Source organism: Poeciliopsis prolifica, unplaced genomic scaffold, assembly GCF_027474105.1.
Source record: "Poeciliopsis prolifica strain line A6 unplaced genomic scaffold, Auburn_PproV2 SCAFFOLD002, whole genome shotgun sequence".
Lineage (NCBI taxonomy): Eukaryota > Metazoa > Chordata > Actinopteri > Cyprinodontiformes > Poeciliidae > Poeciliopsis > Poeciliopsis prolifica.
Genome location: NW_026562377.1, coordinates 22,729,395 through 22,747,108, shown reverse-complemented (window position 1 = coordinate 22,747,108; position 17,714 = coordinate 22,729,395). Strand labels below are relative to the sequence as shown.

Below are 17,714 nucleotides of genomic sequence, written 5' to 3'. Positions count from 1 at the left end.
GTCTTCAGAGGGAGCCCTTTGAAATTAGGGTACTGATGAAGCATGAGAAATTACAAGCACTTAGATGTGATTTCACCAGCACAAGAGAGCAGAGGGGGGAGGACCACCCCCTGGGCAGATCAGGCGAGAGGGAGCGGTGGCAATAAGTGGACACACACACGCACACACACACACAATCTGAAATCCCATTTGTGTGCAGACATCTCTGAACCCCAACCATGTCCTTATCCCTTAATTTTTCTCATGTGTACAGGATTATTTGGTTACGGCGATAAAACGGTGTAAATATAAAACCGACCTTGCAGTTTAATATGCAGCAGAACCGAATGAAAGTTCCACTTGTGAAGTCAGTTTTTTTTCTTTTTTCTGTGAACTGCATGAATTATCTGAATGGTAATCAGCAGTGATGAGCAATGCCCCAGGGCCACTGGTGCCTCTCCACCCTTCCTGGGAATGGAGCTCTTGGTCAGCACTGGTTTGGAAGGAAGCCTCAGATTTTTGGTTTTTTTTTTAGCTGAAACCTCTAAAATCAGGGCTGAGTGGAGACGAAAACTGGGTTGGACTTGGTACTTCAGTAATTAATCTATCTCCTAGAGAAGTTGAAGTGAAATCATTTCAGTTTTTGCTCTCCTCATACTTCATGTTTGTGTGGCTGTTCAAAATGTATTATCTCATGATCGCTTTTCACAGTTCAGCCGCGGCAATTTGAACCAATTTGATTGCTGATGAATGTTTTTTTTTTTTTTTCTAATTCACCTTCTCCTTCAATGCCAGTCAGCCAACCAGTCCGACTGTGTTTGTCCTAGTGTTTGTCCAAGTCTGTTCCTTGCCCTCTTTTCACAACTTTCTCTCGAAAGCATCTCTCGGCTCTCAGTTGAGTCGCAAGTGCATTTTACGTTCATGCACACAAAACGCACTCACAAATGCCAAAGTGCCAGGGCTCTTTAAATAGAGCGAGTGGCTGACCTTAGGCTCTCTGGCTGCACCAACACATACATTTCGCAAAGGAGAGATTTTCTGCCATGTTAGCCCAAACTCAATCTAAATATTTGGAAAGAAAAGGACCTTTTTGAAGCCTTCTGCTTGTATCAGTTCAGTGGGTCGGATCATGTCTAACCACCCGCAAGACCCAGAAAGTAATTTCCATCCTTAATGCTTCTCCACCACTGACATCATGAAGGAAAACCTCAAGTAGCAGCTAATCTGACAGAATAGCTCGATTTCCACTACAAATAGTCACAAAGCTTTGTTAGTATTCCTCTAATGTAAAAAAAAAAAAAAAAAAAAACGGGAATGCAATTAAAATTCCATGTAAATAATAACATGCCATGATCCTCCCACTACTTCCTGTTGTCTTCTTCTTCGTAGTTTGCGCCAGTAGCAACAACCGGTTGTGGATCATGTTACTTACACAATGCAAAGAAAAAACAGTGTTTACGTTTCAGTTTTGAAAAATAAACCAATTTCAAAATGGCAAAAAAACACCAAACCTTTTTATAAAAAAGACATTTTTCTTTTTTCAAAATTGCCATGTTTCAATTCAGCAAGATGTTCCAAAATGTCAGATTGTGCCATTATAAAGTCAGTGGGAAAGCAGCAAGAGACACACATCCTTCAGTCTTGGTCAGGGCAACTGCATGGAGGAACACAGATGTTGCACCGCAGTGTTAATATCTGCGGCTAACATGGAAGTCAGATGAAAAATAGTCGACTTAAACACACATAAATCTTAACCCTTCTCGTAATTACACACTGCTTCACTATCTTTATCGAGCACTTTGAAAATTGATCCTTATGCTGAAGTTCCAACATGTGTGACACCAGGTTGTCTGTTCGAATGTTTATTGAAAACAGAACAAACCCTGTAATTAGGTCACAAAAGTTGTTCAGATATACACTACGGTAACTTAAAAAAAATAATAATAATACTAATAACAATCTTAAGTTTAAAGAAAATCTAGGAATGTAGTCAAGGATCCAGATTTTACTAATTTGTACTTCATGAGTTTTTAAAAAAAACAAACAGGCTTTAAATTTGAAAAGCAGTCTGTCTAATCCAGAGTTGGACACATTTGAACTGAGTCCTCCGAAGAGGAAGGTCAGGCCCACATTAGTCCACATATCCACACGTACAGCGGCGTCTGCGGCAGATGGAAAAGCTCACTGTTGTCCGACGCGGCCAAGAAAAGCAGCTGTTTCTCAAAAGACGGCCATGTTTCCATCCTGACTCTGATTTTGGGTAGCTGCGCTCCCAATTTACCGCCACAGTTTGCTGTCAGTCACTGGGGCTCCTGCTTGCAGGAAATGCGCGGAGGCCCCACCTGGCTTCCATTAACCTGTCGTTGCCCTGGAATAATGCGGAGGGGCTTTCAGAGAGCTGTGGGAGTTATGGGTATCCTGCTAATAAAGCCGGCCAGCTCTGCTCAAATGCTTCCCCCTGCATGTGTGAAGGGTGTCAGCTGTGAAGCTTATAGAATTGTCCCGCTTTGAGGCAACCAACGTGCTGCAGGAAATCCACTGGCGCGCCGCCACGTGAGCGCCTACATCTGCAGTGTTCCCTGTGTTTATCCTTCCTGTAGTAACGAGAGCCGGACTTTGAAGCATGGGGTTCTGTATATATGTGTGTGTAGATGGGTTTGGACAAGGAGCGGAGACAGACATGAAGGGCCTTGTCACCGCTATAGGAGGAGCAGCGCATGAAAGAGCTGACCGACTTTTGGTATTTCGATGGATATCTGACTATAGTTTCTTGTATTGTATATGTCCTGTTGTACATCAATGTATCCTTTTAGTTTGAAGGATGTTTTGCAAAGTTAGCGAAAAAGGACACCACAGTTAGCATCTGCACTTAAAAGCAACATAGAGATGTTATTAAAACTGGGAGTGGGTTGTTTTTTTTCCTGTGGCCTTTTCTTATGGCATGATGTACTAGTTTGTTGTTGTTGTTGTTGTTTTTATTGTGAAGGATTTAAGCTAGCTGACTGCAGAGTGATAATGTGTTAGATAGAAGCCACTGAAAACAACCAATTATTTATTGATTGGCTTCAATTGATGGGTTGGAAAATACTGGAAAATTAAATTGTTTATTTATTTTTTTCAATTTATTAATTATTCCTGGGCCTCAATAAAAGCATTTACTTTGATGTAAATGTTGAGTTCAATAAAATCAGGGTTATGAAAGTTAGTAAAGTTGATTAAAGCATAACAGGCCCCTGTTCAAGCGACCTGTTACCCTTCCTTGGACAAGTTAAGATAGGACTTAACATTGTGGGCTACACAAAACATATTCATTCCACTTTGCATAAAGCCATTCTTGAATAATGCTCATTCAGAATGAGCTGTTTTAGGGCATCTTGTCGCTTTAAATTCAAATAAGCTTCTGCTGCTCACGCCTCCTATCATTTACCTTGGCACGTGAAAATGGCTGCAAACAGATGTGCAGTTATGCGGCCCATACATCTTTGAAAAGCAGAAGTATTTCCTCCTGCACAACCAACAAGAATCCGGCAAGTGGTTTCTGAAAGTCAACAACAAAACACGAGTCTTTTCCGGCAGCCATTGTGCAGCACATACAAACCAGCTGACGAAATGTCCTGGTAACGGCCAGGCTTCCCTGTTAGCCGAGGGGCAGTACCTGTTGATTTGTGACGTTTCACTCTGGAGGTTTTTCATATGGCTCATTTTCAATACGCCAAAAAACATGAACTTATTGCCAAGAAAAAACATCTGGGTGTTTTTTAAGCACTTGGGTTTTTTTAGAAGCAGAAGAAACCCAAATGGAAGGACAGAACGGGGATCTGTTATTTGCATAATATATCCCCATTAACGTATGCTTTGACCGATAAATGGCAGTAGTTTCGTAAATCTGTGTGTTTCTGTTGGATTCAGTCTCTATCAAAGGAAATCGGGATTTGTTTAAATCGATATCAGCAGGTCGCACTTCAACCTTATGATAGGTCAGAAAAATCCCATTTCTCTGAAATAATTTTGTAAAGAACAAGGTCAATAAATGTCTTTGGAAATATTCATCTACTGGATGCGTGATAGTTTGTCCTGTGAGTGTTGACCTGTGCAGGGCCTGCCCCACCTGTCGCCCAATGACAGGTGGAGACAGACACCAGCACACCTACGACCTGCTCGGACACACGGGCGTAGATAATGGATGGGTGGACATTCATCTACTGCAAACGGTCTGGCTCTTAAGTCAAAAACTGATTTCTGCTTCATCAAAGCGAAATCTTACGCCAGGTGGTCCAGATTTATCAAGTTATTTCACTGCATATTGTCTCCAGTCGTGGCACTGATACTTTTCAACACTTTGTCTCTGAAAAACCTTTTTCTAGCATAATGCAACACAAAAACGATGCATTATGCTGCGTGTTGCAGCTACGCTCCATGTAGATCTCAAACGCACCAAAAATTTAAGCTCAAATTGAATTGCAAGTATGGCTATTTTTTGTTTGTTTTTTTTGTTAGAAAATGCAAGTCCTGCTCGTTAAATATTACTTTAGGCAATGATTTATCGAAACCATTTTTGATTTTTACATCTGATATTTTGAGGGTCGGCCTATCGTTTAGAAAAGTACGCAATGCTATTTCGGGTCTCTGGAATAAAACTCACAATGTGCTCGATCATCACAGGGCTGCGAATGCGATGTTAACTGCTTGGTGAAAAGAACTTGACACCCAGGGTGACACAGGGATTACTTGTTCTATATTTAGGCTTTATGTACATGAATATTGGCAGGACATCTCTGTACATGTGACACACTCACTCACACACACACGTGCACGCGCACACACAGCTATACAGTGACAATAGCGCAGATCTCCAGCACAAAACAGAATACATTTACAAGATGGGCTCTAGAGGAAAACACTGGCTGGGATACATAAAGGGAATGTCTTGAACTGCAGCCTCCACATGAAAACCGTAAATTATCTGGAACCGCCGACGCTGTCATCAATAAAAAGAGACGATCAAAAATATAGACACAGAAGTATAAAATAATTTAAATTTTCTCCTAAAACATAAAACGAGTATGCAGTTGAGAGAGCTATACAAAGCGGGAAGCCTCTGGATCTCCTCCGGTCGCCGTGATGCTTACCGAAGGATGTGACGGACGAAAGCAAACGTCATGCAGCGACACAGGGACCGACATGGGAGGAAGTGTGGTTTTTTCGCTTTAGTTCTGCCTCCCTCCCTGGTGGCAACTCGATGTCAAGACGACAAGCCTGGCAGGAAAAGCAGCTCACGCTTCGGGCCTCTCGGACGCGCCGAGATAAAAATGTAAACATAAATATACAGGTTGATATCTCTCTCTTTCTCTACAAACGGTTGAGTCTCTACTATGGGCCCATCAGCTGCATGAGTAGTCAGTCTGTGTACACTTCTTAGTAGAATATCACTTAGTGTTAAATAAACTTATTTAATATATATATTTATATAATAGATTTATTCTTTGCAGTCATTTAGCAGTATTTCCTTGTTTTCACCAGTTTACTCTGGTATCTTACTGAGTGGCCGCTGTGTCCCACCACATAAACGTCCAGCAGGTAGGTCTTGCCTGGCTCCAGACCCGTGATGGTCTCTGTAGTCACAGCTTTCTGCAGGTTCGGGCTGTGGAAGTACTTGCACAGCACCTTTTCGGACTTCCTGCGGGTCTCTGGCCCGGCACACTGATTTTGCTCCCTGCGTCGCTGCTCCTCCCCGAAGCTGTCAGCCACCTCTTTTCGATAAATGCAGTACTTGTTGCGGTCCTGCGTGCCCAGCCAGGCCACGGTGACGGAGGAGCAGGTGCGCAGCTTGTCGAAGGCCTTGATGCGGGTGTCCTCGGGTAGAGAAGGGAAGGGTTGCTTGCTGCTGGGCCGCGTGGTGGCGAGCATCTTCAGCGTGGAGGCCCCTTTCCGGCTTCCTCGAAGGCGGATCTGGTACTTGGCTTTCGGCTTTCCCCGTAACTGGAACTGCCGCACCCCTTCCACGTTCTGCGACAGCAACAGCTTGCCATCCCGCCTCACCTGCACCTGGACCGCGTCCAGACACGAGTGCACAAAAAGCGTCACCCTCTGGTGGGAAGACACGGGAGCAAAGCGTAGAAACTTCGTGCCCTTCCTCTTGATGAAAATGTCCGACACTTTGCCGTCCTTCAGCTCCAGGGTCTTCTGACGGGCTTCCTCTTTGGTGCGAGCAAATGTTCCTACGTACGCTGTGCTGGTGTTGGTGGCCGAGTTCACGGCAAACACATCAAAGTAGTACTGTGTGTCTGGTTTAAGGTCTGACACAGTGTAGATGTTTTTGTTGCCAATGCACACCTTCTGAATGTCAGACACTTTGGGTTTGGCTAAATATGCTCGTGAAATCTTGTTACTAGTGAGGCTTCTCTCCTTGCCAAACCCATTGTCAGAGGGAACAAAGCCAAAGTGCACAAAGTCAAAAGGGCTAAAATCCCTGACGGGCTTTGGAGCCAACATGAAAGTGTCATCGGCACTGATTTTGGCCTCAGCGGCACACATGCTTTTGAAGTTGTGCTCCTTGTTAATCACTACACAGTACTGAACAGGTTGGCCCATCAAAAAGCCTGTCGGCGTCGGCTTCCAGGCTAGCGTGACCGTGGTGCGACCCAACGCGGTCACATCAACACGGGGGTCGTAGGGCAGCTCCGGATAAGGCTGGTCAGACTCTGGAGTTGTGGTGGTGTAGACCTTGAAGTTGCTGTCTTTCTCAGTGGACAGCAACTCCAGCTGGTAGAGACCGGAGGGCGTGCTCGTTGCCACGTAGGACTCCACATCGTTTCCCTTGTAGGTGAAGAGCTCTGTGCCTTCGTCCACAGTCACCTGCTGTTTCTGCTGGTCCAGGGGTTCAGGCTCTCCTTGAAAGAAAAGCAAACACACGACATGAGCTCCTTGCGCGATGTTGCATCTCAGCTTGCTTATCATGAATACAGTCTAGATGTGTAGAATATCGTTCACACTTTACTCAAAAACATCCACTACAAGAAATGTATTGTTGTTAGATTGCGATGAAACCTACAGATAATTAGCTCGCTCGCATCCCGGTTGTGTTTACATTCCCAACATCCCTGAAGATCACAGGCCAGCATTCACTTGGCCGTCGGAGAGAAGCTATACCACAAAGAGGCGCCTTGTAGCTGCTATGTGAGAGAGACAGTCTGAGCGCCAACTCCAACTTGAGCCAGAAACCATAATATTATGTTTGTCAGCCAGAGAGTGTGCTCAGTGGAGTGCTAAATATTAATGCTCAAAGATCTACTCCCCCTGGAGACACCGAGACCAAAGACATTAAGAAATTCACAAGGTTAACTCTTGCTGTAGCACCTTTTTAAAGTCAGATTCACAAAACTGATTGTGTGTTTTGGCATATATCAAATATTTGGTATATCAAAACCACTACTGAGTTTTAAAGGGAATAATTCTACAGTTTTGCACGACTGCTAACTCAGTCTTCTCTATGTATTGGTTTGATATTTTTCTGAAAGGGCGTTTGGCAACAATTGCGACCTCAAGTTGGCCTTAAACACCAGGCTTAGGAACGTCTGTTGTTGGGTAAGACGCTCCAAGATTAGCACACCTGTTTTAAAATAGTATTTTCGATTCCTCTCTGCAGATCCTTTTGAGCTCATTGGGCTTGGATTCAGTCAGTTTGAACTCTCCCCATGTTCAAGTGCAGTTCAGTCTGGGCTGTGGTTGGGCCACTTAAACACATCATCCACGGGATGCTCCTAAAACCACTCCTCTGCGTGTTTGACATCATTATCACGTTGGATGACAAATCCTCTCCAGACTCTCAGGTACAGACAAGTTCAAAACAGGGTTTCCTGGACGCTCTAAATGCTTGGATGTTGTCAACTTGACTATATACAAATACAGGATCATTTGACTTGCTATTGTTTGATGCGGTATGTCAAATAATCAGTGCAGCTGATTATTTTTGTTTATGTCCAATACTCAGATCACAATTTCACAGTTGTTATGGTTCCACACTTTGCCCAAGCATAGCCCAGCTGGTATTGTTCTGCATTATTTGGGTTCAGGATGAATTCTTATGTAAACTTACTAGTTTACAAGCCAATTATTCATTTTAGAGTATTTGATCTGACAATGGCAGAGGCACAAACAGGTGCTTGTGCATTAACGTTCAAATGTATGCTCACATCACACTTCTGTAGTCTAAACCACTGCATGAGAGAGCAAGATCTCTCTCGCGCTCATAGCACAGCCTCCATGTGGACAAAGTTTTGAAGTGAGTCAAAAAGAAAAACAGCAGAAGGACGTCGGGCAGAGCAGAGAAGAGTAGGATTTAGCTTGGAAAAGGCCTTTTCCAAGTAAAAGGACGTAATGACTTTGATTCAGAAGGCTGACTAGAGAACAGCCCTTTTGAAATTATAGACGTCAGTTTGGGACAGGCCCATGCCTCGTTAGTGGTCAGACCAGACACTACGAGTGTGACTTAATTAAAACCCTCCAAAACGCCAAGCCTAACATTGCTGCGCAGGCTAATTATGTATGGGGGATAGCGATATTTCCACACAGCATGTCATTAACCTCTTCCACTGCCGCCTGTTGTCGAGTTATACCTGATCCTTCTCCACTGGACTCCTCCGGCAGCTCCTGCAGGGTCAGTTTCCACTCCAGAGGAGCATCACAAGGTGTCACTGTCACAGACAGCGGGGTGTTGTCTTCTTCCACCACAAAGTAGTACCTGTGGAAATGGACACCAGTGCTTACGATTCATTATAATCTGATGTTATCCAAACAGTATGGACAGGCCATTTAGGACAACCTCCCTGAAGATATTATACCGTCGACCTTGTTTGCTCTCCCACAATGACATTCTCATCTATTATTTATTTCTGCTTCGACTCGATGGATCGCGTTTCAGAAAAATATCTTATCTTCCTGCTTATTTATAGGAAGAAACCATCCACAAATGGAATATTTTGTTCCAGTATGAATGAGCCATCTCAAGATGAAATGGACTCATTTTCATTCAGTCTCGAAGAGGTCACCAGGTTCATGTCAGTCAGTCTCTGCCACTAGGTGTCTTCAGAGTGCTCACCTCTTTGGCGTGTCCCTGAAGAGGTAGCCGCTGATCTCAGCTCCATCTGGAATGACGGACGAGTCGTGGAACAGCGACTTGTCTCGGATCTGCATCTGAAAGAGTCCTTCGTCTCTCGTAGGCAGCTTCTGGGCCAACGATCCCAGGCCCAAAACCATCAGCAGCACCAAGCTCCAGCCTTTACACTGCCTCATTCTGAAACACACAGAGACGTGTCCAATATGAGAATCGAGACATGCGTCACAGATTGACGGTTTCTTGACTTGACGCGAACCACCTTATGTTCGGAAAACCAATTGAAACGATTTCAGAGACAAAGATCTCAGCATATTAAAAACAACACAAAATCTCTTATCAACGGAAAGTTTTCTGTATCTTGCGACTTTAACTTATCTAATGAATTAAAAGTGTGTACTTTAAGCTTAATGTCCTGTATGTATGCTTGAGGCTTTTATTTTGATTTAAAAAAGGAAGTGCCTCTGCAGTCGCCTCGTTGAGCTAACAGAGTCCAACAAATGAAGACCTTCAGTCATGAAACCATCAGAGAGGCTTCTGCTAGCAGAGAAGACACAAAGGATTTGAAAGCACAGTGAGTATACTGTGTCATAGCGGATGACCGTTTGTTCATATGTCTTTGAAAAAAATGACATTATGGATTATTATTTAGAAAATGTAGGCAAGATGTATAGAAGCTGGTTTCACTGTTTCTTTTAAAAACAGCCTCTTTAGAAATACTCTTCTGCAAGCGCACCTCCTTATTCAAAAATATTATGTTTTGTTTTCTTGAACTTAGTTTTCTGTTGTCTCTCCAGCCACAACGAGCATGTCATTACAACAACTAATACCCCATCAGTTTGATCGATTAATAATTTCGACAAAGGAAAAAGGGACGTCCCGAGTTCATTAAAAGTGAAATAAAGTCCTGTCAAGAGTCCACTAATAAAGACGCTAATCATAAAGCTACTGAAGGAGCCTTATGATTAACATTGTAATTTTAAGTATTCAGCAGATGAAAGTTAACAAAGTTGCATTTCATTGTTCAATCAAATCATGTTTATCTGTCAATACGCATTTGTATCAGACAGTTGTATTATGTTTAAAGCTGACCGACTGACTATTGGTGCCAGTTTCATGGTTAGTTCTCAAAATGAGCGCTTTTTGCAACTTTCTATGAATAGCTTTTTCTTTTTAAGTCTCACAAATATAACTTTCTTTAAGGTCCAACTATTACAATTTAGAAAAGTAAAGCCAAAAGCAAGAAGCTACTGTTAGCTGTCAGCTAAATTCAGTTATTTGACAGCATACAGACATATGAGACATTATTTTGCTGACTGACTATGTGTTCTGCACAAAGTCAGTCAGCAAAATAATGAATGGCTACTTTATGGAGTTAGCTATCACTTTCAATGAGCTATTTACAGAAGTAAAGACCTCCAATGTGACGTCCTGATATTTCGGTGCATCCATTTGGCATCACTTATGGCTGATGACTTTGGAATTGGGTTCCACTGAGCAAAAATCTTATGAATTTAGAAATGACCGTCCCAAATCACAGCGAGAATCACTGAAAGCGGAACGCTAAAGAGAACCCCAGGCCTCCTTTCTCCAAAAGAGAGAATTGATTATCCTTTAAGTGGGAATGTGTGAGAGGAAAAAGACATCACCTCGTGCCCCCGGGGAACCACACTGCAGTATTTCACAAAACCCCTCCACATAAAATCCTCCGGCCCATGTCGTTTAAGTTTTATTGACCCCAATATAAAAATGCTGGTGGCGCAGTCCACAGTTGGGGTGGCGATGTGGGCCAGGTGCAGCTGACCAAGGCCAAGCCTCTCGCATATCGCCTGTCTATTGATTTTTGCCCCATTGACTGCAGCTGATGGGAACGCCAAATCCCCCGTGATTTAATCAGCGTAATGATGGCAGATTAGCCAGATACTTTACTGCCATTTACTGCAAGTGAGATGGTGTCCTTTTAATGACCTCTTTCCCTCTCTCTCTTTCTCCGGTACTCCCGCCCTCGCCTGTTGATCTCAGGGTTTTTTTTTTTCCTTTATTCTTTTTTTTTTCTCCATCAAGAAAATAATCCCTTTAACACTTGTACACACGCACGTCTTTCCCTTTCAATTCTTTGCGGTTTCCTTCACTGTCACTGTAAACAGGGGCAGATTAATAAAAGTCAGAGGATTTCAAGTGATGAGGATGGACCAACATTGAAAGAGTTGTTTATGTCTTCGTTACAGTCCTCTAAAAGTGCAGGCAAGGGTATAAAACAGTAAAAATAAAAAGACATAAAAAAGAAAAAACCCTCGACAGGTCCTGTCATTGTCTCGGTCTTGGCTGTTGTCTAAGCGGAGGCCGCTGTTGCGCCGCCAGACATCAGAGAGCAAAAAAGAAAAACCACCTAAGTGGTACTTTGAGGTTTGACTCATAGAGAGCGGAGATCCTTATCGTCTCGGCTTGTCTCATTCCGCTTTCAAAAAAAAAAAGAAAAAAGAAAAGAAAAAGAAATAACCATGTCAGTCAGAACAAAGACGTTGTCTATTAATACTCGAGACGGTGGGGGAGGCGGTGTGCGCATAGCTGCCCTCGGCTGCCAGTCATTCCAACGTCCCCTAAACGCCAAACAGACACGCCGAGGACCCCTTCTCCTGCGCCAGCCGGGGCCCTGCGCGCTGATGTCACCCGGCTCATATTCCAAGTATTTTATCACCCCTGTCATTAGCACATTTGATAGGTGTCTTCAGAGCGCTCCTCATGTGTGACACCTCTCCCACAGACACCGAAAACACTCGCTCCTTCATCGCGGCGCGCTGTATATCGCAGAGGGATGACATCTGAATGTCAGAGCAGCTGCGGCGGGTCACTGCAGTCGCACGGACTGTCGCAGTGTCAACACGGGCCAGGCTGCGGCAGGTTCTGCACGCGAGCCTGCTGTCCACCCCCCAAAACACGCACCCACACACACACACACACACACACACTTCCGTGCTCTACAGTTAACCTACCAAAACAACACATTAAAAGCGAAGCAGCATCTGGAAGAAATAAAGTGCAATGTTTAATTAGAACATAGAAGAATCGAGTCCATCTCGAGGACCAAATCATTTTAAGACGAACTAACCCGCAATCGTGTTAAGTTTGTTTCCCCGCTGCTTTTGGTCTGCTTATTTATATATTTATAGCTTTCGTTTTGTTTTTCTGTGGGAATCAACAGGAATTCGGGATGGAAAAGAAAAAACAACCATCTTATGTGCTTATAATGGGCAAACTGGTGGCCAAGAGGCCCCGTATAATGGGATTAGAGGACAAGCGCAGCACTTTGGTCATCATTTCTCTGTTTCCATGACAGTCTTTTCAACGTCTACAGTAACAGGAAGGAAAAAAAGTTCAACAATAATCTCCACACCCTTCCTTTGAGGAATGACACTCCTCTTTAAAGACTTGGAAAAGCTTTGACCTGCTCTGATTTGGGGACGTTACAAAGCAAATCACGCGCAAAGCCGAAGAAAAACGTCCGCGCTTTGGATTCTAAATGATCGATAAACTATTACCAAGCAAACCACTCATACAAAGCAATCATCCGAAATTAGCGCAAACGAAAAGTTTAGTGTGATGAGGCGGAATAGCAGAAAGAAATGTAATGCACTCGTTTACGTCTTGGGGAGCCACTTCTTGCATCTTAATTCCAAGTCGAGCATTTTGGAAAAAAAGAAACCGACTCCTGTCCTGCCACTTTAGTCCGTTCAACCTTCCTTCAGTTCTACAGTCTGCTGCTGAAAATATCATGATTCTGTCTCTTCCAAGCTTCACCGTGAGCACGGTGTCTATAGAGTGATGGACGGCGCCATTTCTCCCCAATATGGCGTCCTTGGTGAATGGCATTTGAATGCATTGAAGCACAAACACGCCTTTCCTTCAGCAGTGGAGTCTCGCACAGTAAACATACAGATTTCACTGCGGTTGAGCGCTCTACTCATTCTTTTTGTGGGGAAAAGAGAAAAACTATGCTGATTCCAGCTCTTCTGCAAGTGGCCATTGGACCTCGGACAACCAATTATCCCTTTGGCTTCCCATGACTGGTCTGCGGTAACAATTTCATTCCTTTCACTTCTGGATTATGGCCCTTAAGGGACTCAGTGGAACTTTCAGAGGTTTCAATTGACGCTTGAAACCAACAGGAAGGCTGCGAAGGTTTTGCGAGAGCCCGTTGCTTGCTTGTGTTGTGCGTGTGGATTGATTGGGTTATTGACAACATCCACTGTGAACTTCAAGTCAGTTTGTGTAATGAGTTAGATATTTCCTAAGAAAAAAGTCCAATACTCATTCTCCACCAATCTGCCCTCGGCCTCCCCTTCTTCCCATTACGTTTCGTTTTTTTCCAGCCTTCCTCTTTACTCCTTCCTTCCAGCTCCTTGTCAATATGGATCAGCTTCCTGCCTGCTGACACATGGAGCTCATTAACAGAACGGGAAGGAATAAAAGGCAGTTTAATTTTTACACAAATAAAGACACATTTCGGATTCCACCCAACAAGACGCCTGGCGGGGGCCCACACGGGACCTCTCTTTCTCTCCCTCTCTTTGTGTGTGTGTGTGTGTGTGTGTGTGTGTTTTCTTAAAGGAAGTCTGTGGGGGCAGATTTATGGTGCAGTTACTTCCACCGGCACTGTCACTTCAGGGCCAACGTGGGGAATTGCAGCGCAATATGGTAGATTGGTGATGGAGTGGAAGAAGGGAGAGAGGAAGATGAAGAGTCAAAGACAGAAGAGAGAGGGGAAAAAAATCTGCACAGGACCCGGACCTGCGCAAGAGACCGGCCAAACCAAATCAGGTCTGGATCTCTTGGACAGCGAGAACAGCTCGTTAATGGTTTGGTAGAGACTTGTGGTGTGCGGGGGACTTTGGAGCCAAGAACGGAGACTTTAATCTTGTGTGTGAGTGTGTAGGCGTGCGTGTGTGCAGTGCATCCAAACCATCAAACTGCACTGTTCCACCCTCTGCGCAAAGTCTACATCATCACTCACGAGCTGTCGCCTCGCCATCCACAACATCACTCACAGTTTGAGTTTCTGAACCGCGTCCACATGATCAGAACCGCTCGCCGCCGTCATGGAAATGGGGGAGCTCGGTTCCCTTCCAACTCTCTCTCTCCCCTTCTCCTTCCTCGCTCTCTGCGCAGCCCGACGTCGGACCTTGGGGTTTTCGCATCCTGGAATGTCCCCCCCTGTTCCAGGGGTCGGGGTGGGCTTTAAGTATCCACTCACAAGGAACTGAGTCTGACTGATGTGGCTGGCATTGTGACTGCCACAAGGGTGATTGTAGATTACAAGACAAAATGCCCCCCTCATGGGAAAGTCATCCACCCACTGCCCATCATTCCGGATGGTGTGTGAATGAACGTGTGTGTGTGTGTGAGAGCAGATAGGTGGCGCACGGAAAAAGCAGTCCGTCTGAGGGAGAATAATAAGGGGCTTCGCAAAGTGAGCGTGGCGGTGGGTGGGGTTAGGAGGGTAAGGAGGCACATGAGATATAATGAATAATTTAACTAGGAAATAAGTGGGGGGGGGGGAAACTTGCACGCTCTGACTCTGGATGTGTGACAGAAAAGCAAAGGAGACTGTATACACACACAAGCAGAAACCTGTCACCTCTCAGGACGCGAGGGAACGACCGCAGCAGCAGCAGCAACACTGGTGGAATTCTTTCAGCCCCAGAGTTTTCATATGCAAATCACGGTTTAGTTACGGTATGCGACGCGGACCTTCCCATTTTAGGACTGTTTTTCTGCCCCCCTCCCCAACTCCACCGAACCCTAACCACCACTTTCTTCTTTTTTTTCTTTTTTTTCCATCTTCGTGATTTATTCTCCAGAGAAAGCTAAAGAGGAGTCGGTGTGTCTTCACCCGGCTAAATACAGTTATTCGGCTCCCAGTCCTCTTCCGGGTCTACGTCCCTCATCAAACACCGACAGAGCGGATGAGGAAAACAACACAAAGTATCACAGAGCTGCAATGAGTCCCTTCAATGACCCCAAAACACACTGGCGGGTAAAACACAAGCAAATAAAAATAAATACAAGTTCACTGTGAAAAAAAGAATTTTGGAGACGGTTGAATTTTGACTAATTAACTACCTTATTATCACATTATCACCACCCATCGCACGTGGTGCTGTCTATGCGGGTTGTAACGTAAATGAATATGTCGTCGTCGTAAAAGTGAGCAATTGTCACAAGAGTTTTTCGGTTGCACGGTGTTCTTCCTGGGAGCGAGAGTAAAATTTTATACCGCTGCAAGAATTCATTGCCACTGTAGGAACACTGGCTACGTTTATTTTATGAAGACATTTCTACTGTTCAGGCTAACTGAAGACGTTGGTTCGGTTGTTGGGCGAGAGGCCGGGTTCGCCTTGGACGTGGCTTTCCAACTTTAAAGGTTAGGAATTGTGGTCGAGAAACTTTTTGAGCTGGAACAAAACGTTGGCCCCGCTTCGTGTCACGTCCAACGTACTAGCAGGTCTGACAGCGAGAGAGGCATTGGCAGACCGGGGTTCACTGCCAACGAACTCCAATCCGCAGTTCTACGGTAAAGAAAGAAAAGGGCATCATGCCACCATTTTGGAACAAGTTATAATAATGTTTTATGCCTTCACCGCGGGTGAGTCTAAGTTTCTGCTTCTCCGTAACAAGTGAGGACTTTGTGAAAGTAACAGTGACGAGGTCTTCTTCTTAACGACCTGCAAAGTTACATAGTTCTTGTGTTGTGTCGCTGCTAATCAGGTGTTCTTGGTATCGATCAGAGAGGGTTAAGGTTAGGGTTAGGCATAGATTAAGGAAGTTTTTTATTTTTCCTCGATTGAGAACGGTCACGTGAGTCTCCTGTTGTTTCTTTTAGCTCTCGATTGTGCAGATGTTTTCATTTGATTTAATTAGATATCATTTGGTGATTATTACAGTGTTTTTATTTAAATAATAATAATTAGTCAACATAACATCAAACAGCTATCAACAATCAAAATTTATTTGACTTGTCAACGCAAATTAATTTGGAACATAAAAAGATCTTAATTAATCAGAACTGAACTAATTGAGAGTGGTAAGTAAATTTTAAAACGTGAGTAAGATATTAAAAGAGCTATTGGTTATGAAAGGCATGCACAGAATATCTTGGTTAAGTCGAAACATTTCGGTTTTTGCAGTGTAGCTCCCCGCTTGACTGCGCTCTCACAGGTGCGCAAAAGCACCCATGGGTGCCAAAGGTGACCCTAACAATTGACGCATTCAACTTTTTTGTTTGTTTGTTTGTTTGTTTTGCGGGTGAGGAAAGAGAAAGGGGGAAACAACAACGAAAAACATTTTGACCCCAAAAAATTGATGACACGAGCAAATGGCAGAAGCAGCGCGCGTGCAGTTTGGAGACGTCCCCGCGCGTAATGACAAATCGCCTTTTATCGGGCGCTGGGTCACCCCTGGGAGCATGGGAACCCGTCCGACGGGGAGGGGAAGGCGGGCACAAAGGCGAGGAGGATTTTTTTTTTTTTTTCTAAAGTTCATCATCTCATCCGCACCGTGTGTTGCCGTGCCAGAGCCGGAGATAAACTCCAAATGAAAACGGCATGCGAGAGCCGGGGCTTGATTTCATGCGCGTTTGAAACTTTTCGCTCCCCGCAGTATGAGCCGCAAAAAAGAAGAAAAAGAAACGTTCTTCTCTTCCTCCGCTCTCTGTCTCTCATTACCAGACAAGAAGTCCGGATCCGCTCGGATCTTAAATATAGAAAGAGAGAGAGAGAGAGCTGCCAAGAAAATAAAAGAAAAAAAAAAGAAAAAGAAACAAAGAGGGGAAGAGGTGAAAAAGTTTCACGAATAAAAAAAGTTTTCTGGTATGTATATGTATTTAAAGTAAATAATCCTGGATCACACATAAAGCCAAATAATAATAAAAAAATAATTAGAATTTAAAAAAAAAAAAAATCTTCGCATTAGCCTTACCTCTAAGGATGGTGCCTCTTGTTGGCCAAAACTCCCCTAAAATAAAATGTGGAATTTATTATTTTTTTTACCCCGATCTCACAGTAGGGGTGGAGGGAGGGGGGGATAAAATGAAAATAAAATCAAAAGAGCAAGTTGTCCTCTGCGGTGTCCAGTAGTTCCTCCAGTTTTCACGCGTCTCGTCCGGACCGATCAATCGGATTACGCGACCGCTCTGATGCGCGTTTGCAGTTTTCTTGCGGATTTAACTGGTCTCCAGTGGGCTGGAGTGTGTTTGTGTGTGTGTCTAAGAAAGACAGAGAGAGAAACGAAAGAGGGAGAGAGAGAGGCACAGAGAGAGAGAGAGAGAGAACGTGTGTGTGCGTGTGTGTGTGTGTGTGTGTGTGTGTGTGTGTGTGTGACTGAGTGGGTATCCCGAGTGCTGGCAGTGCGTCCCTCCCCTGCCGCGCCGCTGCTATTGAAACCTCCTCTGGATTGGAGGCGAAAACTGGTGCGAACTTCTTCCTCTGCTTTTTTCTTCCTCTTCCCTGCGCGCCGGGACGCAGGAACCAGAATCAACCCCCGAAAAAGCAGGCGCTTTAGAACCCCAAACTTTAGGATCAGATTAACAAAGTACATAATAATAATAATAATAATAATAATAATAATA

General features: G+C 44.2%; 1 protein-coding gene across 1 annotated transcript; it reads right to left on the bottom strand.

Annotated features, from left to right (window-relative positions):
* Window positions 1-4,692: 4,692 nt before the first annotated feature.
* Window positions 4,693-17,350, bottom strand: ndnf (neuron-derived neurotrophic factor). Its single transcript, XM_055058859.1, has 4 exons — window positions 17,066-17,350; window positions 9,077-9,271; window positions 8,595-8,719; window positions 4,693-6,869 (listed from the first exon to the last, which is right to left on the bottom strand). Exons 2-4 carry the CDS (start codon window positions 9,268-9,270, stop codon window positions 5,473-5,475), a joined length of 1,716 nt encoding a protein of 571 aa, XP_054914834.1. The 5' UTR covers window position 9,271; window positions 17,066-17,350; the 3' UTR covers window positions 4,693-5,472.
* Between the last annotated feature and the right edge of the window lie 364 nt (window positions 17,351-17,714).

Excerpts from the sequence above, each read along its gene's own strand:
- ndnf (XM_055058859.1), bottom strand. The coding sequence starts at position 9,270 with ATGAGGCAGTGTAAAGGCTGGAGCTTGGTGCTGCTGATGGTTTTGGGC. Across the intron at positions 8,720-9,076 it reads TTCAGGGACACGCCAAAGAG|GTACTACTTTGTGGTGGAAG; the intron begins GTGAGCACTCTG and ends CCATTTCCACAG. Across the intron at positions 6,870-8,594 it reads GTCCAGTGGAGAAGGATCAG|GAGAGCCTGAACCCCTGGAC; the intron begins GTATAACTCGAC and ends TTTTCTTTCAAG.